Source organism: Hylobates moloch, unplaced genomic scaffold (assembly GCF_009828535.3).
Source record: "Hylobates moloch isolate HMO894 unplaced genomic scaffold, HMol_V3 SCAFFOLD_1, whole genome shotgun sequence".
Lineage (NCBI taxonomy): Eukaryota > Metazoa > Chordata > Mammalia > Primates > Hylobatidae > Hylobates > Hylobates moloch.
In genome coordinates this window covers 171,162,105-171,189,348 of record NW_026652276.1, presented here as the reverse complement: position 1 = coordinate 171,189,348, position 27,244 = coordinate 171,162,105, and the positions used below count along the sequence as shown (strand labels likewise).

The 27,244-nt window shown below is 34.0% G+C and overlaps 1 protein-coding gene across 1 annotated transcript in view; it reads left to right on the top strand.

The window, feature by feature from the left end:
* Positions 1-26,777, top strand: part of ZNF804B (zinc finger protein 804B) — a 612,804-nt gene extending 586,027 nt beyond the window's left edge. The window contains exons 3-4 of the mRNA XM_032761133.2: positions 15,809-15,939; positions 21,812-26,777. Of these exons, the coding sequence (XP_032617024.1) occupies positions 15,809-15,939; positions 21,812-25,478 (3,798 nt within the window). The 3' untranslated portion in view covers positions 25,479-26,777. The remainder of the gene's footprint in view (positions 1-15,808; positions 15,940-21,811) is intronic.
* The last annotated feature ends 467 nt before the right edge of the window (positions 26,778-27,244 follow it).

Here is a 27,244-nt window from a genome sequence, read left to right as displayed (position 1 = left end):
CTGCACAGCAAAAGAAACTACCATCAGAGTGAACAGGCAACCTACAGAATGGGAGAAAATTTTTGCAACCTACTCATCTGACAAAGGGCTAATATCCAGAATCTACAATGAACTCAAACAAATTTGCATGTGAGGTTTTTCTAACAAGTGGTGTGAGAGTGGAAGTCTACTCAGGTTGACTTCCAAAGCTGTTGTTTTTAAGGCACAAAAAAAAAGGGGGGGTCAGCTTTTGCTCTCAGCCCTTCTTCCTGCCTTCGTGGAATGCAGTTCTGATGCCTGACATTTCTCAGGCATATTGTGACCTTGAGGATAAAGCCACATGTTTAAGTTGGAGGAAACTGAAAACTGGGAGAAGACTGAGCTGTGGACTCCCTTGAGGTGGTGTGAGTATCATGGTGTGATTGAATATAGATTCTCGGTTAGGAGTAAAACAAACCTTATTTGATTAAGCCACTGAAGCCAAGATTCTGATATGTAAAGCTCAACTCAATACTATCTTTAGATTTGAAATAGTGTCTCTATTTTATATAAGAGGAACATGATCCAAAATTCAATTTTACACCAGAGTCTAATTTCATTAATTTCATGTTTCTCTTCCTGCTTCTATTTTAATAGTTATTGTTTCAAAGAGAGTTCTATTTCAGAAGATTTAGGTAGGAAATGAAGGAAATTTCAAAAACCCTTTCACTGTGCTAAGGTGCTCTTACTTTGCAGGTATGTTCAAACTAAATACTTCTGTCTGCAATATTCTCAGCAGCAGCCATCGCTGACCCTAAACTAGAGTATAAAAGAGTGGGAGGATGAAGTAGAAATTGAAAAAGCTCTTAAAAATCAATAAAATGTTAGGTTGTACAAGATATTGAAATACAAGACATTACTCTTAAGAAAACAGCTAGATAGCTAGGTCAGAGTACAGTAGGTCAAGTCCCTTTTATGAACTGAGCAGGGAGGATGTGACCATGAAGGAGTTGCACAGCAGGGAAAGATTGCTGCAGAGCAGGTAACAGCCTGCCAAATAAAGATGGCTTCATGTCAGGAACCACACAGTCTTCTAGGAGAGCAGAGGTTTGCTAAAGGATTCTCTTAAGATTTTTTTTTTTTTTTTAAATTTTTGGGGCCTAGTGCAAATGCATTTCTTTCCCACAAGAAACATGATTAATTCTCCTGATCTTTACAAATAAATAAATAAAGATTCCCTTAAGACCTTGGTCTTGTCCACACGTGACTTGAGGCAATAGAGGTAGAAATGAACCTCATACAAAAAAAATATCCTTACTGATTCTCTTAACTCTACATTATAATGCTTGGAAGTATTTCTGACAGTCAGAGATTTGAGAAATTTATTTGAGTACTTTGTTTTAAAATAATGAATACTTTTCAAATATTAACTGTAAGGAATTTATAAGGTAGATTATATACTAGACTATAGAGAATATACGTAACATTCAAACACTCTCCACTTCGTCTCAAAGAAATGGTGATAATTTTGAAACGCTGCTGCGTGAGAAAGTGTCTGAATTTTTCTGTTCTGGAATCTTTCCTTTTTTTCCCCACATTGAATTTATTCTCCATGGTATAGACTGTGATGGAATGCCAAATTATTTCTTCTGAAGCCTTATTAGTAAATATTAGTCTAATCAAATATTTACTCAAGACATAATCTTTCACAAAATGACACTGTTATAAATGTCCAGGATTCTGCATAAAGTCTGCTTATGTTTCCTTAGTCTTAGGAAGATTAGATACTCTGTTTTCAAGTCACAGTCCTTTTTCTGGTCTCTCATTTGGTGTGGATCAAGTCACTTAACCTTCTACATGTTTGTTTCTTCATCTTTAAAATTAGATTAATAATTTTGACCTTTTGCCTTGGTGTTTTACCCTGAAGTAAAGAAAAATATTAACACATGGAAATCATCCTGGGATCTATAGATGAAAAGTGCAGAGATGGAAGGAGTTATTCTATTTAAAAGAGAAAAAAGTAGACACACTTGAGTGAATTCACTTCACATGTGTGTTCTGCTTCAGTGAAGTTGAAAGAAAGTGGTTACTGGAATAGACAGATGTTTACATGCATGTTTGGACTGGTAAGCAATGATATTAAAAATATTACTATTCCTAACACATAGAGACTTACTGGCCTGATCAATTTGATTCTTCACTTATTTATTCACAGCTGAATTCTGCTTGCAATACACATGCAAAGCATTCTTGCTGGCAGGTAGGGAAATAAAGATTTTTTAGTTTGTGTTTTTAAAATGAACTCAAGAAGAAAATTCCAAATACTTCATAAATATATTTTTACAAATATGTTTCTATAAATTTTAGTTTACCTCTTGCTGAGATAAAATCAAATGCATTGTGAAAAGTGAGGAGGATATGTGAAGATCACCTCCCCTTTGTTTTTCTTGACCTCTGCAACTGTCCTTTATTGCATTGTTTTTGATCTGAGTAGAGGTTATGGAAGGTAACTACTCTCCAGAACTATGAAGCCTATCTGCTTTGTCATTTCTCTTTAAGTCCATTTAAAAAATCCAAGGATGTGAATTAGATGTTTAGATATGTCTTTTACTTTACATACCTATATTTCTCTACTTCCCTCTAGGAAATATAAGAAACGCAGTTTTTTCCCCCTTCTCTGATTAATATCAATTTTGTATGGCATGAATACCCAACAGCACAATTCAAATAAAATTTATCAAAGAAAATCCTGATAACAAAACACATTTTCATTCAAATTTTATAATTTTACTCAATAGTGATATGTAATCTTGGATTTATGGAAATTATAGATGTTTGGATTAAAACCATAAATTATTTAAGACAAGAAAGACCATTTTTTATATAAAATTGACCATAGCCAACTGACAACCTTAAATTCTTAGGCTCAAATCTAAAGTGTGGCAAGGTAGAAGTATGCCCAACATGCTTCCTTTTTTTTGACTTCTCCTTTGCAAAAAAAACCACACCTACCAGTCATACTGTCCAGATGAAAGCCACTCAAACAGTCTGCTTTCAATAAGAACATGAATTAAATACTCTCAGTGGAATCTCACTGCTGGTTGAGTCGAGCATTCTTTGCACATCCTGCTTCACAAAGTTCCACAAAATCTGACCATTCCTTATATTTGAACATGATTATAATTCATACATACTGAGCATTTGCTATATATCAGGTGCTGTGCTAAATGATTTACTTTTCCAAACTTAAATAATATTCCCAAGAATTCCACAAAGTAGATACTGATAGTTGGCTAAGTTACAAATGTGTAACTAAATCTAGAGAAAATTGAGTAACTTTGCAAGAGTCTCAAGGTTAGTAAGTGACAGAAACAAAATATAAACTCGGATCTGCCTGATTTGGGATGGTTTTCTTAATACTTACACTGTCTTTGTCTCCTATCCGAATAACTCTGGAAATACTTTGTTTTATTCTCTCTATTGTTAGTTGCTACTCTGTCTTCCTCACTTCTACTTCCAGAAAACTTCAAGCTCTTAACAGCTCTAACCTGTTCACCAAGTTCCTACTAGTGAACAGGTGTGTATTAGTCCATCTTGCATTGCTATAAAGAAATACCTGAGACTGGATAATTTGTAAAGAAAAGTGGTTTAATTGGCGCACAGTTCTGCAGACTGCACAGGAAGTATGATGCTGGCATCTGCTTGGCTTCTGGGGCAGCCTCAGGAAACTTACAATCATTGTGGAAGATGAATGGGGAGCAGGCATGTCACATGGTGAGAGTGAGAGCAAGGCGGGGTGGGGGTGCTACACACTTTTATACAATCATGTCTCATGAGAACTCACTATGATGAGGACAGCACCAAGTTGATGGTTCTAAGCTATTCGTGAGGAACTGCTCCCATGATGCAATCACTTCACACCAGGCCCCAGCTCCACCACTGGGGATTATAATTCAGCATGAGATTTGGATTAACACAGATCCAAACCATATCAAGGTAAGCAAGTGATTATTGTTCTAGTAGTTTTTGAAAAAGTTTATAAATGATTACCTATAAATTATACCTCTGCATTTGATTATAGATGCTAAGCAGTTTAGGACTCTGAAGTTAGTAAGCTTTTCTTTTTAAAACCATTGATACAGCCAAGAAGAGAAGATAATAATTAAATATAGCATTGTTTTAGTTTTGTGCTTATTATATATTGTTGATTTTTATATTATATACATTGATTTTATTGATTTTAACAGAAAATTTAGCTCTGATGGAGTTTTGTCATCTTGATAGTGACTTACTAACAGTCTCATCATCCTTTTAAATGAGTCACTGCTAAAAAAGTATCTGAATAGACACATGGCTCTAAATACACACACACACAAACACACACACAAGCTGATCATGTCAAGTTATTTAAAGTCAGAAGAGTTACCAGTTGATCCTGCACTAGCAGAATTTTATTTGGGAAATTAACTGGGGCCTGATCATCACTGGTAAAAATATGTGCTATATAATGATAATTTCTTTGTCTTGTGAAAGCACTAAAATTCCTAGGAGAACTGGCTAACTTGTATTTATTATCTGCATTGTAGGAATTATGTAGAACCAGAAAATAAGAAATACCTCTGTACAATTGTGTGTGTGTGTATATATGTGAGTGGGTATCACCAAAAAATATTAAAATATTTTCCAAACAAAACTAAGCGTGCTACTTAATATTAATTCTGTTGGTCTTCATGCCCATTAAGATGTTCTCAATCAGTGGATCTCTGTGTTACAAAGGTGGTTCTGGATAGGGGTTGGCAAGATTAACATGTTGAAGGGAAATATAAAAATGAAACTGTGTTCTTCCTGTCATTATGAGGGAGCATACTTGAACCCTAATAAAATTCTAATAGAATTTTCGTCTTTTCAGTTTCTCTAAATGTACTGCTATCTCTGACCCTCATCATCCTGGCATTTAAGTCACAATGTGGACAGAATCTAATCAGGAAATGGCAACCTGTAAATTTTGTAGACCAATGTAAAAGGGTTCCCTTTATCATAATATGTACCCAGGGTCCCCAACCCTTGGGCCACAGGCGAGTACACACATTTTTTGGGAGATTGCAAAAATAAAGGGAAAAGCCACAAATGCAGAAAAAGGAAGGGAAATTAAGATAAGTAAGCCGAGTCTTCCACTTAGGTTATGGAAAATCACAGCAAAAGATCACCTCCCATCAAAACAAGAACATTCTAGATGTTCTACAAAACCTAAATTTTATAAAGACCATCAGAAAGGTGAGGTTGCAATGTAAACTAATGAAATGAAAGGCTAATCATGGACTAGTTAAGAATAAATCCCACCACAGGCAAGTCTGCACTCATCCACACAACCCACTCTTTTATGCGGTCTTTACTTAAAAGGGAGCTCATGAAGATTCTGAGCAGCACAGAGGCATGAAAAAAACCCTTTTTACTGCAAACAGGAGAAATTTGCCTAAGTTTGAGGGTGAAACAGGAAAAACAAGGAAAACCCTGCCATATTCTGGATTCTGCATGAGTTTAAAGGCAAAGATCTTTTGTCACTTAAAGAGGGGCCAGCAAACACTCCCTTTACTTTCAGCCTAGCAGCAAGTACAGAGAAATTTTATCTACGATGGAGGGAGGTCAAGACTATTGAGAAAGCCCAACCCCAGGGCATAGGTACACAGAGACTAAGACTAAGGCTGAAACAAGAGAGCCAAAAGAAGTCTTCTTGTGATTTAGATTCTGAGAGTGAGGTAGGAGGTCATTAGCCACTATGGGAGGGACAAGAATTATATTTGCATTCCAGAACCTGTACAGAGAAGAAGACAAATGTTATCTCCTGCCTATACTCTTGATTATACATTGAACCATGAGGCAGAAGTCATCTGTTACAAAGTGGTGGGGTGGAAAACATGCTCATGGTGTAAAGTCTGCAATGACTAGGAAGAAGTGTATGCTTCTGGGAAAAGAGCAGAAAAGTTGAGAGTGATTTCCTCTGGGGTGTAAAGGTTTATGAGCCTGCACCCAATATGACTAAATGTGAAGCAAAGAACTGGACTAAGTGAGGGCTACTGCCAATGAGCAGTTAACTAGAGCTTTTCTACGAGAGAGAATATCAAGTAAGGAGGAACATTCTAAGACAAAGCACCTAGCTAAGAAGCTGGAAAAGACAGATGGAGTGATAAAGAAACAGGATGCATTTTGCAAAGAGCAGCTGGCTAGACTACAGGAAAGGAACTCAGAGTTCTGCAAGGTCACCACTCAACATAATTAGAAAGCTGCTGAAGAGGTGGCAGGAAAGTTCAAGTGCATAAGTCTCATCCAGTCTGTACTGATCCATATGCCACAATTCTCCAGTATTATCACTAGAACACCCCAAAACTCTCAGCTGCTCTGCTCTGGCCAACCAGTATAGCCAGAGCATGCTTGTGAAGGGAAGATAAAATGAACTTTTAGAGCATGCAAAATTTCTTCAACATTAATTCAAGGGACGCAACATATTTTTTTTCCTGGTACGAAAATAACCCATTTGAAGAGATGAACATCAAAAAGTATTATGTAGCAGATTCAACAGAATTATATCACATCTTAATCAGCAACAATTTAAGAAGCCAAGGCCTAGATCAGGGATCAGTCATCAAAGAACACTCTTCAATATTAGTAAACCTCATTTATGGTGATTAAAAGAGGACAGCTCTCTGTATATTTTTGTATCTTTAACTTCTACTGATTATAAATTATTTCTCTTGTAACTCGGCTCCATCATTTGGTGAACCTACATTCTAACATATTTGGAGTTTGGGTGGCAGGGGATAATAGGAATGGAAAGAGGAGGAGGCAAACAATCTTGGGGCAACAGTGCTATGTGGAATTGTCTAGACTGTGGCATGTTGATTTTCTCTCTTTTGCTTTTTTCCTTTGATTAAGTAAGAGCTATCTCATTTTAACTTCTAACAGTGATCATGCTAGCAAAAAGACAAAAAGGAGAAAAGATGTACCTTTTTAATGGAATAGTATTTATGATTACAAGTCAAACAAGGCATTTTTGTCAATATAAAGGCAATTTTGGCCAGGCGCAATGGCTCACACTTATAATCCCAGCACTTTGAGAGGTCAAGGTGGGCAGATCACCTGAGGTCAGGAGTTTGAGACCAGACTGGCCAACATGGTGAAACCCTGTGTCTTCTGAAAATACAAAAATTAACCACGTGTGGTGGCAAGCACCTGTAATCCCAGCCACCTGGGAGACTGAGGCAGGAGAATTGCTTGAAACCGGAGGCAGAGGTTGCAGTGAGCTGAGATAGTGCCACTGCATTCCAGCCTGGGTGACAGAGCAAGACTCCATTGCCAAGACCAGCTCAGTCGGAGAGACCCTAACCCAGCAGCGCTAGAGGAATTAAAGACACACACACAGAAATATAGAGGTGTGAAGTGGGAAATTGGGGTCTCACAGCTTTCAGAGCTGAGAGCCCTGAACAGAGATTTACCCACATATTTGTTAACAGCAAACCAGTCATTAGCATTGTTTCTATAGATATTAAATTAACTAAAAGTATCCCTTAAGGGAAACGAAGGGATGGGCTGAATTAATTGCAGCAGGAACACGCCCTTAAGACAGAGATCGCTCATGCTAATTGTGGCTTAAGAATGCCTTTAAGTGGTTTTCTGCCCTGGGCGGGCCAGTTGTTCCTAGCCCTCATTCCTATAAACCCACAACATTCCAGCTTGGGCATTAGGGCCATTATGAACATGTTACAGTGCTGCAGAGATTTTATTTATGGCCAGTCTTGGGGCCAGTTTATGGCCAGATTTTGGGGGGCTTGCTTCCAACACTCCATCTCAAAAATAATTAATTAATTAATTTTTAAAAATTAGAGGAATTTTGGCTTACACAGCTTCTCCTTTACCATAAATACTGTAAAACCAAAAACTTAAAAACCCTCTCCAAAAACCTTATGGGCAACTGAAAACCCCTCCCACACAGGGAACTGCACAGAGTAGCAAGAGGCTGCTGTCTGCCACTGGTAGACAAGAGCACTGAGAAAGATATAGCTCTACTCCTGTGTCCAAGTCACAGCTGCACAGAGCCTGTTTATGCGTGAAAACATATACATTGAAAAAAAACTTCTCACAAACACATACTCTAGGCCTTTTAGCAAGTACTACACAATTGCAATGTACTTCTGAGATAGAAGAATACTGATAGAAAATACTTCTGTAATGCAGGAACACAGGGCCAGCTGAATTATTAGCGTACCGAACTAATGATAAGGTAGTGTCTATATGCAAATCAGGTACTTGAAGGCTGTGGACACCGAAATAAAGCAACAAAGACCAAATGCAGCTCAACTAGAGATTGAGCTTGCCCAACACTCATACTTGAGGGCTCACAGAAAAAGAAGCATGTCTGTTTCTGGGTATAAATATTACATGCCTTAATCTATACTGTTCATCTACAAACAATGTTCAGTATTTAATTAAAAAATTATTTGGCACATATAAGTCAAGAACATATTGCTCATCATCAAGAAGTATAATAATCAATACAACTAGATTCAGAAATGGCGTGGGGGGCTAGGGGAGGGATAGCATTAGGGGAAATAACTAATGTAGGTTACGGGTTGATGGGTGCAGCAAACCACTATGGCACGTGTGTATCTATGTAACAAAACTACACATTCTGCACATGTACCCCAGAACTTAAAGTATAAATAAATGAATAACTAAATAGCAACAAATAGCCTACATGTTAGAATTACCAGAAACTTTAACAAATAATGATATGTTAAAGGATTTAGTGGAAAAAGTAATGATACACATTAAAAATGAAAAATGTTTAAAGTAGTACTATAAAAAAGAATAAAAATGCTAGAAACTAAAAACATGGTATCAAAGATAAAGAATTTTTCTGATAGTCTTATCTGCTGATTAGAAATAGAAGAAATAATCAATGAACTTGAATCCACGCTTATAACCTAACTAAATAAAAACACACACACAAAAAAAAAGTGTCAAAAAACCGTAATGGAGCACTTGTGATATTTAGCACAATATAAAATCATTTAGCATGTACACTATTGGAGTGCAAGAAGGATAAGAGAGCATGAGGTAGAAAAAAATTGAAAAGATACTATTTGAGGATTTACCAAAATTAATAAAGGATACAAAACTACAGATTCCAGAAGCTCAGAGTATCCCTAAAAGGACAGATATCATGAAAAACATGCCAAGGTACATCATAGTCAAACTTATGAAAAATAAAGAGAAAATCTTTACTCCAAACAAGGGGATAAAAAAGAAACTTTACATACAAGAGAGCAATAATAAGAAGATAGCACACATTTCAGAAAAAGCATGCAACTAAATGATGCTTTTAAAGTGCTTCAATTAAAAAAGAAACTAGAAATACATATCCAAAAAATATGTTTCCTAAAAAGTAGGTAATATGAAGAAGTCACACAAAAATGTATAAATAAAACAAGACAAAGTAAATATGTTAGGAAATATAAAATTTCCTTTAAAAGTATTCTTAACATATGATTTTGAATGCATTAAGTAAAATAATAATAGTTTACCATGTATACTGAAATGAAGGATATGACACCAAAACATGACATATTGAAGAGTATTAGTTGAAAATATACATTAATATTGTTTTAAATGGATAATATTATAGAATTTTAACATAAACTGTAATAATTTTATGATGCAGCCAGGCATGGTGGCTCATGCCTGTAATCCCAGCACTTTGGGAGGCCGAGGCAGGCGGATCACGAGGTCAGGAGATCAAGACCATCTTGGCTAACAAGGTGAAACCCTGTCTCTACTAAAAATACAAAAATTAGCCGGGCGTGGTGGCGGGTGCCTGTAGTCCCAGCTACTTGGGAGGCTGTGACAGGAGAATGGCATGAACCCAGGAGGCGGAGCTTGCAGTGAGCGGAGATTGTGCCACTGCACTCCAGCTTGAGCAACAGAGCAAGACTCTGTCTCAAAAAAGAAATAATAATAATTTTATGTTGCATATTTTAATGTCTAGTGCAACTATGAAAGTAACATAGGTAGACGTAACTAAATAATCAATAGAAAAGATAAAATAGAATTCTACAAATGTTTGATCTACTCAAAAGCATATAGAAAAAAGAGAAAAGAGAGAAAAGAACAGATTCACCAAGTATACACTTGGTGTTTTCAGTATACAGATGGTATACACAAATACAAACATTGAAATAATTACGTTAAATATAAATAAATACCTCAATTAAAAGGAAAAAATCCTGAGTGAATAAAAACACAAGATCCAAATAAATGGCTTTTAAAATAAATACACTTTAAAGACACAATCTATTTTAAATTAAATGAATAAAAAATGATATACCATGCCAATGCCAAGTAATAGAAAAGAGATATGACAGTACTAATATCAGACAAAGCAGACTTCAAAGGAAAAAGTATTTTGAGATGAAAAGTGGGATATTTCACAGTTATAAAAAGTTAACTAAATAACAAGATATAGCAATTCTAAATCCCTGAATATGTATGCATCTGATAAGAAAGTTCTCAAAAACACATAGTAAAGATTGACGGAAACAAAGGGAACTATGGACCAATCACAAAATATAAGTGCAGAATTTTATATCTTTTCACTAGTAATTGATAAAACAAGTAGGCAAAAATTTCCATAAGGTAATACATGATTTAAGCAAAACTATTAACCACTTGACATAATGATATTTACAGAACTTGAAATACAGCAAATAGAATAAATATTTTCTGCTTTCAAGTACACATGGTATATTTGCCAAGATAGACCATAGGCAGAGTCATTATAAACATTTCTACAACTATCTTAAAAACATTTATGAAACTGTCTAAGACCTGACATCATGCAGAATATATTATCTGACCAAAATAGTATTAAAATAGAAATTAGTAACATTAAGATATCTAGAAAATGTATGAATATTTAGATGTTATTGAAAGCATACTACTAAATAATATCTGGTTCCTTTAAAATATTAATAAAATTAATAATCACTAGGAAGACTGGTGAATAATATAGAATACACAGGTTGCCAATATCAGGTTTAAATGAGGTAACATTGCATTATATGCTTCAAATATCAAAAGAATAAAAAGAAAATATTTGGAACAATGTTTCCACAATTAAAAAGCTAATTTAAATAAAATGTAAAACAACCTTGAAAGGAACAAATTACCAAAACTCACTCAAAAAAGAATAAATAGTCTATTTTGTCTTATATATCTTGCATAAACTGAATTCATGATTTAAAAAGTTCCAACAACAACCAGAAAAAATACTCCAGGAAAACATGGCTTCAATGGTGACTCTAGTATTCTAGGAATATGTAATATTAGTTGTATGCACAATCTTTTAGAAAATAGAGAATAAAACATTCTCTAACTCATTTTATGAGGCCATTATTACCATGGTATTTGTTATAGACTGTAAGTTTATGTTCTCTCAACCCCTAATAGAATAGTATTAGGAAGTAAGTAGACTCTTTGGGAGGTGATTGGACATGAGGGTGCAGCCTTCATGAGTGGGATTAGTGCCCTTACAAATAAGACAAGAGAGCTTGCCTCTTCTCTCTGGCCTAGGCCATGTGAGGATATAACAAAAAGATGGCCATCTGCAAACCAGGAAGAATTTCATAACTAGACACTGGATCTGTCTGCAGGCACCTTGATCTTGAACTTCCCAGCTTTCAGAACTGTTAGAAATAAATGTTTGTTAGCTAAGCCACCCAGTCTATGGTATTCTGTTATAGCAATCTGAATTAACTAAAACCACACTAGAATTACACAAGAACTTTGAAAGATAATACGGACCAATATCACACATGAACATAGATGTAAAGTTCATAATGAATGTTAGCAAATCAAATTCATCAATATTTCAAAATGTTAATATAAAAACCAAGCAATATTTAGCCTATGAATGCGAAGTTTAACACAATAAAATAAATAGAACTTATTCACTATATAAAGGGAAATTAATAATGTGATCCTTTTCAATAGATGCAAAAATGTATTTAATAATATAACACACCTGTATCATAATTATGTTGCTTAGTTTTCTTTACTATATGGCCATCTACCTTTATCATTAAAGGATAAGAATGCAAGGTATTGTTCTAATCTTACCTATGCTACATCTTTGTTTATTGCCTAGACTATAAGGTAATAAAGCAGATTCACTCTTTACCACCCGCTTTGCAAAATACCATATTTGTTTTCCCATTATTATGTGTAAATGTGTAAGGTAGCATTTTTTTCTGAAATATGTATGCCATGTGCTATCTGTTGTCAATAAGAGTTGATTCATTACACACCCTCAAAGAACATTTTGCTTCCAAATGGATTATGTTCTCTTTAAATGGAGGAAGGTTACTGACAATCATTGTATGTGCCATGGATGAAGTAAATGAGTTCTTGTCAGAACAAGGGGAGAAAAATAGAAATTTGGGCTAAGCCAAAACATGAGGCTGGCAAAATTTCGCCTCTGGATTCTTAGAAGTCCTTCCCATCTGTCCAGCGATTGATAGTCCTCTTTTCATCAGACCAATAGACTTTTGGAAGGGTCTTTTATGAGATACAATCACTTTGGTGTAGCGTTTTCCATAAGTATTGGATTTGCAATTAGTATTTTGTCGATGTTTAATAGCAAGACCTTGAAATATTCTATAATAATTATCCATTTATTTCCTCCATGCAGTGGGTATCCATTTTCGCTTTGTGTGTTTTAATGCTCCATTATCATTGTGAAGAAACCTTCCTTATTCCTGGTAAAATATCTTTGCTCTGAGATCTAATCTGTCTTACAGTGATATGGCCCCCTTAGCTTTCTTTTGACAAGTGTTGACACAATATATGTTCTTACATTCTTTTCTTTTAACTCGTTTTGTCCTCATTTTTAAAAAAGCTTGTTTGTGTAGTCAACAGAGTTGACCTCACACTTTTATCCAAGTGAATACTCTCTGTCTTTTAATTTTGGTGTTTAGACCATTTACATTTAATATATTATTGTTATTATGTTTAGATTTTATTATCTTGTTATTTATTTTATAATTGTCCAGCCTACCTTACCTTCTTACTTTATTTTTTATTTTTTATTTTTATTTTTTGCATTTTCTTGCACTGAGTACATTTAATGATTTTCTTTTATCTCCTTTGTTGTCCTCCTGGCTAAAACACTTTATCATTTTAATGGCTGCTGTAGAGTTTATAGTATATTTTTCTTTAACTTACAGACCAGTTTCAACTGCTATTACATCTTGATAATATTTGATTGGATACAAGATATTAATTTTTCTCATTTCTGTTGGCTATTTTTTTGTGTGTGTTGCAATACATATCCCAGTGTTTGGTACTATGATTCAGCTAAGTTACTTGGAGTCAGTTTTATACTTTTATTTCCTGCCTTTATGATTTTTTAAAGCAACTCCAAAGTAGTGCTGAATCTATGACTAATTATCCTCTACTGAGGCATGACTTTTCTGAATTATCTATTCAATATCCTGTCATTTTTTCCAGTTTTGTTAGTGAAAACAGCCACTATTCCTGGCCTTATATGAATGCTAGACACTGTTTTTCTTAAATTTCTTTCAGATGATTTTTTTTTCCCTAAACTGGAACAGTTTCCTCACAGAGATGCATTGTTCAGTACACTGAAAACTTTAGGCAGATCTCTGGGGTTTTTTTTTTCTACTTAAACTTGAACACTCAGCACTGACTAAACCAAATTTGTGGCTAGATGTCTTTAAACAAAATCTCTTCTTCCAGTTTTCTGTGTTCCTTAAAAACATTTTAACTTTGCAGACTTCCTAAACACAATTAATCTTTTAACTATTCCTGTATATTTCCAAAGCACATTGTGTGCACCCTTATTAAGAAACTCAACACTATCTTATAGAAGTGTAAGCACTTGTCTGTCTTCCTTAAAGGGAAAAAATTTGATTTGTTGACTTGTACATTTTTACACTTCATAGTAAAAATAATAAGGATTAACATAGAAGCAATTAACAATATTTGTTGTTAGATAAACAATACAGAATTCTCAATCATTTCTATAACTCAAAAATAAAAGTATAGTCCTGGAATCTAGAAGGCTAATAAAAGAAACAGAGGTACCCCAAATTTTCAAACAGGATTCCAAAAATGAGTCAAGTGTCAATTGTTGTGAGTAAATGAATCAGTTTCCTTCTCTGCATTATACAAGTTTTGTCTGCTGGTAATACCTAATATTAAATAAATATAATATGGAGTATCTATATTCAGTACTGAGTGTAAAAAAACCCTCTCCTTTTTTTCCAAAATAGCAATTTTCTCTCTCTGACACAGTTGAACTATAGTTTATAGTTCTTAAATCAGGTAGGACAATTTCCAAAAGTTCTTTGCTTGTAAGACAAGGCTTCAGTCTAAGAAATAGGCTTTCAAGTACATAGGGTCTGAGGAAGTGAGTAGCAGGGTACGTAGCAATAAGGATTTTATAAGCCTTTCTTCCTGTCTTCTGACCAAGGCTATCCACTCTTTAATGCTCAGATCATCTGTTGTTTATAATTTCCAGAGAACTATTGATCATTTTTTTCTGATAACATGTAGAGCATTATTATATTTCTTGAAATTTTCTATTTTTAGAAGGATTTGAAGTATTTGTCAAAAATTGAATTCAGGTTGAGTCCACTGTTCTCCCTGTAGCTATTTCTAATTCTGTGAGGTTCTTGTTCTTTGTGCTCAGAATATTCTCTCTTTGAAAGACCGATCTGCCTTCTTCTTCAAATCATTAGCTTAGATGTAGTTATCTCACCACTGTCTACCATGAGCATGTTTCATTTAAAGAATGAAGCTAATGAAAAGTTTTGGCCCTTGCTCTGTGAGTAACAGTCGGCTACAGTATTACTATCTCACATGATAACTGTAGTTTTCTCCATACCTGGGAAACATCTCTTATACTTGATACGGGAAGTGAAAATAATTTCAACAGATACAGATTTTAGACTGTTTAAAATCACTTTGTATGAGTTAAGAGGATAATCTTTAAATACACTTTCAATTCAGGATTAAACCCCAAACTTCAAGAAATTCATCTGATTCTGGCTGTTTCTCAGTTCATTCAATATCATTAGTTGTGCTTAGTGGCAGATTCTTAAGAAGAGGTCTTACTTGCATGTAAGTCAATTGTTTTAGAGAAAATATTAACTAAAATAAGTGGTGAGTGAATTTAAGCAGGGCCATGCCTCTATTCTGAGTTTAAATCCCTGACTCATTTTTTTCTGTCTTCCTGGATACAATATAGAAATATGTATTTAATAAATATCTCCATCCAGAAAAATGAATTCAAAATCACATTTAGAGCTTTGAACTAAATCTTTCACAGTAACAGATGCTCTTTCCTGAAACAATCTCATTCTACCCAGTGTATTTAATAGCATCACTTTTACAAGTGAGGGGCAGGTGGGTGGAAGAACATGCATCTCATAACCTGCCTCCCTTCATACTCATTCATGTATTGCATATTTTCCCCATTTGTGTTTTTATAAGCACACAGATTATTATAGTTGCATAGCCAGGGTGATACCAGCAAGGCCTGGGGCCCAGCTTTGCAGTGACTGTGACAAGCTTGGAAAAATAATCTGGTTGACAACACATTTATCTGCTAAATGTGTCTTGGAGCAGAGAATAGCAACAATGGAGAAGATACTTTTACTCTTTCTGTCCAGAAAGTCACCTCTGCACTTAGGATAAAGAATAATAAGGAGCCTTGTGGATGGAAAAGAACATATTATTTATTTATAATACCTTTTTGGTTTTTCTTCTTTTTCCACAGAGACTGAAAGAATTAAAGCAACGGGAATTTGCTCGAAATGTAGCTTCTAAGTCGTGGAAAGATGAGAAGAAACAAGAAAAAGCACTTAAACGACTTCATCAGCTGGCTGAGTTAAGGCAGCAATCTGAATGGTAAGAATTAAAGGTGTCTGGGATGCTTCAAAACTCTCGTCAACCTATGGGGAAATTTTAAAGGCAAATCTACAGTAACAATGTAAACAAATCATAACTAACTAATAGATATGTCTGAAGGGCAAATATAGTTAAACATACATAAATTAATTACTTTTGGCCTTTGATATTTTTCTTTCCTAATATTGTTAATTTAATGTACTCTATAATGAAATGATCCCAGAATGATTCAAATACACTAGCATTTATTGTATCCAGTTGACTAAATGGATTAATATCACTTCTTAATACATTTTCTAAATTTTGTAATAATAATTTTAAAAACCATAATTAACAATACATCTTAGGGGGTGGGGAATAAGTCTTCTGAACATTTCCGTGTACACACCTGAGTCTAGTATATATAACACAATCATTGTCTGGCTGACTAACAAGATGTAATTAATGCAGTTAAATTTACCACACAGTGCCATTTAAATTGATAATTATAATATAACAAGTTTTATGCTAATACATTCTTGTAGCTGAAAAATAGCAGTTTTACAAAAGCTTGGAACCACTGGATGTTTCAAAGTTGTTACCTGGAATGCAATTAAATTTGCAGATTGTGATTTGTGTTCATATGAATCATAATGTAAAACACTAATGTAGCTAATTAATGTGTTTGACAGCAACCTAGTGAATTGTGAAACTTATGCCTCTGTGCCAGAATTTAAACCCCTGTTTAAATTGCTTAAAGGGAAAGTAATATATAATAAACAGGAGTGAGTGGCTCAATTAGTTACCACAAAATATTAGACTTAAAAGGTAATTTTAAGGAAACATTTATTTTTGTAGGACCAATTATGAGTAAAAATACAATTAATATTCAGCTGGCATGTATTTATGTATTTGTAGCTTTTAGAACAATCTAATTAATTTATGAAAATATGTAAAAGATAATCATATTAAAAAGAAATGAGAAATTTCGTATAAAGACAAAATAAAGATACAACATGTAGCCAGAAGTAAGGTTAATACAAAAATGCATGCTCTGGGGTCTTATACAACTCTAGAAGCAACACATACATTTGGTACTGAGCTTTCTACAGCCAACACAATGAGGGACTTACAATATGTTGTTCAAACTTATTGTCAATGAGAACTCAGACAGTCCTTGCCAAAATAGGGCTTAGAAGGAAAAGTTCTATTGTTGTTAGGGTAGCATGCAGGAAAACATCTAGGGAAAGTGTCAATTCCTGTGATTAATAATGAGATGCAGTAAGTTAGATCATAACAAATGGTACAAGTTCTACCATAGATATACATCTTTAGATAGGTCCCTTAAGGCCACAACAGCAAATCTAAATAGTCTTAACAAATATAATTTTGGTTGTTTGTTATTATGAAATTTGTCACACTTCTACATTTCTACTTACCCATTCTATATTTTCCTCTGGGGTAAATAACAAAGAATCAGAGGTGCCTTGCTAATGGCAGTGGTCATGGTGATGGTGATGATGATAATGATGGTGATGATGATGGTTTGTATAGAAGTTCTAAGTTTGCTAGAGCTACCCATTAAGTTTCTTCCAAATAAAAAGGTCCACTCTATTAAGTTTCAGCTGTCCCTGAAACTATTAAGTTTCAGCCTTATTCACTAAACAAACACAAACTTAACCACTCCTTTTGGTGATTTGATAAAATAGGCAAACTCTCTAGGTCATATTGTTACGGAAAAGACAAGTGTTCAGCTTTCTAGATATAGAGCCTGAAACTAGGAAAATAATTTTTTTTTATCTTCTACTGCCCATCACCTGCCTCTTAGCCAATTGCTCTCTCTGCTTAAACAGCTTCATGGCTGAAGGAAAGTCCCTTAACAGAATTATTAAATACTTTATTTTAGTAGGTGAATTGACAAGTGAAAGTTAAAAATAAAATAAAAACAAAAAATCATTTTCATTACCCTTCTCCTGGACAATATTTTCTTTGTCCTTTTTCTTCATAATGAGGGCTTCTGAATAGGATGATCCAGATAACACAATTCTTCTGTGACCCTTTGGGAGAAGAGAGGTGAATTTACTGGTAGTGCATAAAATGATGGCCAAAAAATGGTAACAGATCTTATAAAGGGTCATCAAATTTGACCGTCTCTTAACTAGTTCCAGCCAACCTGTTTCCTCAGCAATAGCAGTTATTATATGGGGCTGAGGGTTTAGTCACTCTCTGTATGTGAACTTCTTACGTATATAAGTTTTAGTACATCTTAATATGAAAATTTTTCCAAAATTTAAAAATTGTGGGGCCACTGATTCTGAGACTATGAATTCTTTAAATGGTGTCATTTCTTCATGTTCCACGTTATCTAACTCTTATATGAAGTTTTTCATATAAGAGCTGGAAAATGGAACATGAAAAAAGGACACCATTTTAAAAAATCATGTTGTTTTGATATGTTTTTCTTTCTGTTTGGTAAGGATGCTTTTTGAACAGGAGAGAATCAAATTGTGCATTTGTTAAGCTGCAGAGTATTTACATTTTTGGAGAACAATTTGAATGGAAAATCCATCAATAAGAATTAAAAACCAAACTCTACAGACACTTTATTAACCATTATTTTAATATAAGTAAGAATATATTTTAAAAACTAAAGAAAGTTCCAAAGAAGTGAGGGAAATATTAAATGTGGAGAAAACTATAAAAGTTGAAGTTTCATTGAGAATGCAACTGTGGTTTCCAGGGGCTGGCTGGTGGGAGAAATGTAAATATATTGTTCAGAGTTTATAAACTTTCAGATGTAAGATGAATAAGTTTTGAGGATCTAATGTAGAGCATGATTACTTTAGCTAATAATACTGTATTGTTTACTTGAAATTTACCAAGAGAGTGAATCTAGTGTCCTTATCTCACACAAAATGGTAACTACGTGTATGATAGATGTATAAATTAATTTGTTTGCACACATCAAATGATCACATTGTGTACCTTGAATATATACAGTTTTTATTTTCCAGTTATATCTCAATAAACCTAGAAAAAGTTAAAGCTTTAATAATGTTATAATACATAAACTTGTATTAAAAATAGAGGAATTTAAAACCCCACAAAGATAGAAACAGGATTTTCCAAAATAATAAGAATAACTTTGATTTAAGGAAAAGCAAATTAAAATTTATAAAGCAACAAGATAAAAAGTTTAAAGAATAAAAGTAAGAAGTATCAAAGATTAACAATAAGGACAAAATGTTAAAACCTGTGAAAAATCTGTAATTATAAATGCAATTTAAATTGCAAAGTGAGAACTAGAATTAAGGACAAGAAGCTAGAGAACAGTATATTACAAAAATAATAAGAGCAAAGAAATTTAAAAATATTTAAAAGAATGTAAAAGGAAGAAACTTGCATATTAGAGAGCTACATGGTAAAATAAAACAGCAGTACAGAAAAGAACATTTAGATTAGCATAAAGCAAGAACATGAATAAAACAGTGTCAGGATAATCAGCAAAATTATTATTAAGAAAAGTGTATATATAATATATATAACATGATATAATAAATACTAAAATAACCACATAATAATGGAATTGGGAAAGGAAGAACAATAGTATCCATACACTAGACTTGTGGAATAATTTCAACTGACTTTCATACAGGTGATAATGTCAGATTGATTGAAGCTTCTGGAGAAGGTTAACTTAATCCAGAAGTATAGTTCCTACTTAATCCAAATTGTGGCTACAAATATGGAAAATAATCTCTTTGGTACCAAGGCAAAGTTAAATGCTGCAGCTGTTTCTGGATCACTTCCTTCTATCTGCAGGCTGGAGGCACTTTCAAAGGCCAATAATGTTGGAATAAAGTCTCTACGCTCCTTATTTACTTTCATGCTTGAAAGAAACTTTCATATAACTCATATACTTTCTTAGAATGCTCCTCACTATTCATTTTATTAAATATGCCTAATGAACATAAAAAGATGACTCAATAAAAGGAGATTAATGTGATGAATAAGAACTTTCCATTATGAAAGAGTTACTGTAAGGAAGATAATACAGCTTTTAAAAACTTCTAAATTTAGTTTTTTACAAGATTTAAAGGAACTCTGTAATTCTAAAATTACAGCCATTCATGAAGAGGAGACATTCTAAAATCATTAAAAACTAAATGGTGGCTAAAATTAGTGTTTGCAAGTTAAAATCCATATGGTCATAATTTGTAAACAGATTGAATATTGTAAAAAAATTGAGTCAGTAAAATAGAAATTAAATCAAAGAAATTCTCCCGGAACTATGGAAAAAGACTGAAGACAGAATAAAGTACTGAGATAAATATCAATACCTAAAGGAGAGCCAATGATTTTAAAACATAAATTCCAAAGGAAGCAATAATCAGATAAATCAAGGAAAAAAAAATGTATCTGAACTGAAGAAAGTTAAATTGAAAGTGCCCAAGAACTACTAGTAAAAATTCACCCAAATTAGTCAACCTGTAACTATGTTCTGTTAAAATGTTATACATACATATATGTATATATTAATATACATGTATATATACTCTTTATGTAACAAATCTAATGAATTATATATATTTATATTTTTACACTTTATAAGAAGGGAAAAGCATACAAGCACACTAGCAGATTCATCTCAAAGATAAATAAAGGGAAGCTAATTCAATATGTCTATAATATTATTCATCTAGAGACAATGAAGCAAAGTACATGAAATTTGGTGGACAAGAGGAATGTGATGACTCTAGAGTTCTATGCTGATTTGCCAAAGAATGGTAAAAGAAACCAACAAGAATTTGTTAGACAAGGACTCAGAAAGCACTACTCTGCATTAGAATTTGAGCAACATATGGAAGAGATACCAGTTGGCTTAGTATTTTATATTCAAGCAACAAATGACTAGATGAAAGTAAAATAAAAATCAAAATTAGAAATAAGCAAACAAACACATCCAAGTATATGGAACAAGAAAAAGGAAAAGAATGCCAGTTCAAAGCAAACAATAAGAAAAATGATGTGATTTGTATTTTCTTCTTTCCAGTGAAGCCTTCTTTTATAGTAGAGGGTATGTAGATAGACTGTTAAAGGGCATATAATTTTAATCTAAAGAATTTTATCTCATATATGTTGATATTTTCAATCTCCTGTATGAATTGCTAATGAAGCTCAGTAGAACAAATAACCTTTTGAGACCTTTAAAAGATAAAACGTATAATACAGAAATGGTAGAAAAAATATTTTGGTGAGTAAGAAGCAGAAGAAAAGATTTCAAAATCATTGAAGATATTTAGATAGATTGTACATATGTCTTATTTTATTATGCATTTATTATAATTAGTCAAATTACTGACAAGTCATAAAGAAAGAACTTACCACTGTGTTTCAAAAGAAAGTGAATATGAGGGAATTTTAAACCCGAGGAACTAAACATTATAAAATGTTAGAACTAATACATAAAAGCAAATTTTAAAAAATTTTTATATTTTTAAAGTGACTTTTAATTCTATTTAATTTCTTATTTAATCTGAATGCACTGATTGGAAAACTATTAGTGAAATAATGTTAAATCTGTATTCCAAAGATTGATAGATTCCGTGGGACATATATTGTGACGTAAATGCTTTAGAAGCAGTAGCATAAGATAGTTCACTTGCTATTGCTTTTTGGTAATTGCAAAATACTACATGTAGACAATTCATTTTAGAAATAGCCACTATACAATTTATGCTAAGCTATATAAGGAGAACAAAAGGTTGTATTTTAGAAGATGTGGCTCATAAAATGTAAAATAACTCATCTTAGAAACACTATGAAATGTTCATATGTAGATATGATTCCAAAGCTAATCTCTTAATCATTTAAATATTTATTGTATTTACAGTGTTTCTGGAAATGGACCAGCATACAAAGCCCCCAGGGTAGCCATAGAAAAGCAACTCCAGCAAGGAATTTTCCCCGTTAAGAATGGCAGAAAGGTATCATGCATGAAGAGTGCTCTTCTCCTTAAAGGAAAAAATCTCCCCAGAATCATATCCGATAAACAGCAGTCCACCATGCCAAATCGACACCAATTACAATCAGACAGGCGTTGTTTGTTTGGAAATCGGATACTGCAAACATCTTCAGATCTCAGCAATGCAAATCACAGAACAGGAGTATCATTTTCTTTTTCCAAAAAAGTGCACCTAAAATTAGAATCTTCAGCATCAGTTTTCAGTGAGAACACAGAAGAAACCCACGATTGTAACAAGTCACCCATTTATAAAACAAAACAAACTGCAGATAAGTGCAAGTGCTGCAGGTTTGCAAATAAAGATACACACCTTACCAAGGAAAAAGAGGTAAACATCTCACCAAGCCATCTGGAAACTGTTTTACACAATACCATCTCCATAAACTCTAAAATTTTGCAAGACAAAAATGACTCTATTGATGAGACACTAGAAGATTCAATTGGCATTCATGCTTCATTCTCTAAATCTAACATTCATCTTTCAGATGTAGGTTTTACTCCTACCAGCAGAGAAAAAGAAACTAGAAATACATTGAAGAACATTTTAGAAAATTGTGTTAATCACCCATGCCAAGCAAATGCTTCCTTCAGCCCACCAAACATTTACAACCATAGTGATGCCAGGATATCTGAATGCCTGGATGAGTTTTCATCACCGGAGCCAAGTGAACAAAAGAGTACAGTGCATCTGAATCCAAATTCCAGAATAGAGAACAGAGAAAAATCTTTAGATAAAACAGAAAGAGTTAGCAAAAATGTTCAAAGACTTGTAAAAGAAGCATGTACCCATAATGTGGCATCTAAACCACTACCTTTTCTCCACGTTCAAAGCAAGGATGGCCACACTACTCTTCAATGGCCTACGGAACTTCTGCTCTTTACAAAAACAGAACCCTGTATCTCTTATGGCTGCAACCCACTATATTTTGATTTTAAGCTTTCTCGGAACACAAAGGAAGACCACAATCCAGAGGACTTAAAAACAGAATTGGGTAAGAAGCCCTTGGAATTGAAGACTAAAAGAGAGAGCCAAGTCTCAGGTTTAATTGAAGATCAACAAAAATTGATCCAAGAAGATAATCAATATCCGAAACCAAAGATGATGATAGCTAATCCGGATTGGGAAAAATTCCAGAGGAAATATAATTTGGACTACAGTGATTCTGAGCCAAATAAGAGTGAATATACTTTCAGTGCAAATGATTTGGAAATGAAAAATTCTAAAGTGCCTCTTTACCTCAACACATCTCTAAAGGATTGTGCTGGAAAGAATAATAGTAGTGAGAACGAACTTAAGGAAGCTTCAAGGGCCCATTGGCAAGGCTGCAGAAAGGTAGTTCTAAATGATATAGAAGAGGACCTATCTTTTCCTTCCTACATCTCTAGGACTAAAAAGCATAAATTGATTCCCCGCAATCCTCATTTGGAATTTGAAGATGAAAGACAATTCAACTGCAAGTCCAGTCCTTGTACAGTAGTGGGTCACAGTGACCATGGGAAAGACTTCAGTGTAATTTTGAAGAGTAACCACATCGGCATGACCAGCAAGGTTTCCGGATGTGGAAACCAAAGATACAAGAGATGCTCTCCACAGTCATCTTTGAGTAGATATTCTTGCTCTTTGGAGACATCCCCTAGCAGCACGTCTAGCTTGAGAAGTACTTGTTCAAGTCATAGATTCAATGGTAATAGCAGAGGTAATTTGCTCTGCTTCCATAGAAGAGAACACCACTCAGTTGAAAGGCACAAACGGAAATGTCTAAAGCACAACTGCCTCTACTTGTCTGATGATATAACAAAGAGCAGCCAAATGCAGTCTGAACCACAGAAAGAGAGGAACTGCAAATTGTGGGAATCATTTAAAAATGAAAAATACTCAAAACGTAGATACTGTCACTGCAGAGAAAGACAAAAACCGGGCAAAAATCAACAACAATTTTCAGGGCTAAAATCTACGAGAATCATCTATTGTGATTCTAACTCACAGATTTCCTGTACTGGAAGCAGTAAAAAACCACCTAATTGCCAGGGAACTCAGCACGACAGATTGGACTCTTACTCAAGAGAGAAAATCTATTACTTGAATAAAAGCAAGAGAAATCAAGAGTCTTTGGGCAGCCCTCACATTTGTGATCTGGGAAAAGTCAGGCCCATGAAGTGTAACTCCGGGACTATCAGCTGCCTTCTAAAGAACTGTTCCGGTGGCCCTTCAGAAACCACAGAATCAAACATTACAGGAGAGAGGACTCCTCTAACAGCAAAAAGCCTTTTAGAAAGAGTACAAGCCAAGAAATGTCAGGAACAATCAAGTAACGTTGAGATCTCTTCAAACAGTTGTAAAAATGAATTAGAGGCTCCTTCGCAAGTCCCATGCACAATTCAACTTGTACCATCAGGCTGTAACAGACAAGCATTGCCTTTGTCTGAAAAAACACAGTATGCAAGTGAGAGCAGAAATGATCAAGACAGTGCAATTCCAAGGACTACGGAGAAAGACAAAAGCAAAAGTTCACAGACAAATAATTTTACAATTTTAGCAGACACTGATTGTGATAACCATCTTTCTAAAGGTATAATTCATCTAGTAACAGAGTCTCAGTCACTAAACATAAAAAGGAATGCGACAACAAAAGAACAATCAAAACCTTTAATTAGTGAAATCCAACCTTTTATTCAAAGCTGTGACCCAGTACCAAATGAATTCCCTGGTGCTTTTCCATCTAATAAATATACTGGTGTTACTGATTCAACAGAGACCAAAGAAGACCAAATAAATCTAGACTTACAGGATGTAAGCATGCATATAAATCATGTAGAGGGAAATATAAACTCTTACTATGACAGAACTATGCAGAAGCCTGACAAAGTCGAAGACGGATTAGAAGTGTGTCATAAATCTATCTCTCCCCCTTTAATTCAACAGCCCATAACATTTTCTCCTGACGAAATAGATAAATATAAGATCCTACAGCTACAAGCCCAGCAGCATATGCAGAAGCAACTCCTATCAAAGCATCTTCGAGTTTTGCCTACTGCAGGGCCTACTGCCTTCTCTCCGGCCTCAACCATACAGACAGTTCCAGTTCACCAGCACACTTCTATCACCACCATCCACCACACGTTCCTGCAGCATTTTGCTGTTTCTGCTTCCTTAAGTTCTCATAGCAGTCACCTCCCTATTGCTCATCTACATCCTCTTTCACAGGCACATTTCACTCCTATTTCATTTTCGACTCTGACTCCAACCATTATCCCTGCACACCCCACTTTCTTAGCAGGTCATCCCCTGCATTTAGTAGCTGCTACCTCCTTCCACCCATCTCACATAACACTTCAGCCTCTGCCCCCTACAGCATTTATTCCTACATTGTTTGGTCCTCACTTAAATCCAGCCACAACTTCTATCATCCACTTGAATCCTTTAATCCAACCGGTATTCCAAGGTCAAGATTTTTGCCATCATTCTTGCTCTAGCCAGATGCAACAGTTAAATGAAGTGAAAGAGGCCTTAAATGTGTCCACACACTTGAACTAATAAGTGTTAAAGCCCCTCTTGTGGATAATTTTTTTAATTGTCACTACCTATAAAATAATACATTTAAAGAAATCTGTCAATTATAAGATTTAAAATATTGCTGCCAATTCAAAATGTGACAAAGATATAAATATGAACTGAATTGCTAATATTAAAACGAGCATTTTAATAATTTTTTAGCTTGCCAAAATAATAGGCAAATTTGAATAATTTTATGAAAGCGTAGAGGGAAGAGGGAAGGAGTTAAAGATTTGTTTTGGATGGGTTCTCGCATAATGTTATAAAATAGCAACAGAAAACATTCAAGCAGAGCATTAAAATTAAAAAGAAAAATCAAATGAAATATGGCACCCTGCGTTCTAAGTGTTTGTTGCGTGAATGAATGTTGATTTGGCTTATTTGTTAGATAATAAAAGGTCAGTGAAATGAAGCAATTATTTAAAGTAATTTCTATAGTTAACTATTGACTAAGTTTTCAATTAATGTAGTCTGTTACTGTATTTTCATAGGAAATAAGAACAAGACATTTTCTGATTAATTTAGGTTGAAAATTACACTTTAATGAAAAACAATATAGATTATACTTTTGAGTTTCTGTGAAAAATAAATTATCTTCATTTCACACAAATCTATGTCAAGATAATTTTGTAATTTTAAGAATCAGCAAAATCTAAAACTAAGAATGTTTAACTTTTGTATAAAAACATATACAAACTATCGTTAGTACTTGATAATGCAAACTCAAAAATAAAATGTGCTCAGAATAACCTTTTAAATATATTGGTCAATCTGTCAAATATTACAGGAACTAAAATATTGTTTATTATTATTCTACTCAAAAATTTTACTACCTTCAGCCAATACATGTATAAGGATAGAGGTAAAGGTTTGAAAATGTCAGTGTTTTTACATGTTTATTGAGGATATCTTATTAAATATCTGGTGTATTTTTTTCAATTGTACTAGATATTTATGAAACAATGAATGATAGTGAATAAAATCACCATCCATGTAATTTTGCAAATATTTCAAACATTCATTCAAAATGGTTTTTGGCTCCCAAAATTTGCATTTCATACATCTATATTGGTGCATAATCCTACAGTTAGTTTTATTATTTTATGTTCTTAAGCATAAGTTTCAGAGAAAATCGAACTTAACCGAAATGGAGGTAATCATTTATCTAATGCTGTCTATACCAAGATGCAAACTCCTCTACCACTAGAAGATTAGAGGATGTCTTCTTCAGCCTTGGCTTCAAAAGGAAGATAGCTATATTTAAGACTTGTTGTGATTCAGGTACAGTTACCCTATCCACTTGTTTGCATTATCTTCTTTAATTTTCACAACTGTATTTTGAAATCAGTATTATCATTCCTCATTAGAGATAAAGAAAATGAAGTAGAAAGGTTAAATACTAAATACTTGGTAAACAGTAGGAAAGGACATCATTGATTCAGGAGAGACAGGTGAGAGAGAGAGAAAGAAAGGGTGGAGGGAAGAAAAAGAATAAAAGGCGATAAAGTAAATTTGAAGTTTTAACAGAAAGAAAAACTGCAGTTCCCAAGATATCACTAGAGACTTGATGAGAGTTCTGACTGGTACATAACAGTGACAAAATCTAAATTTGAAATGAAAATGAATGGAGAAATGAAGAAAAACCATCAAATAGCAAGGAGCTATACTTGCATGGAATTCCGTAAAAATGATTATAAAAGATCATTGATGAACATTGAGTAAATCCAAAAAGAAGCAAGACAAATGAA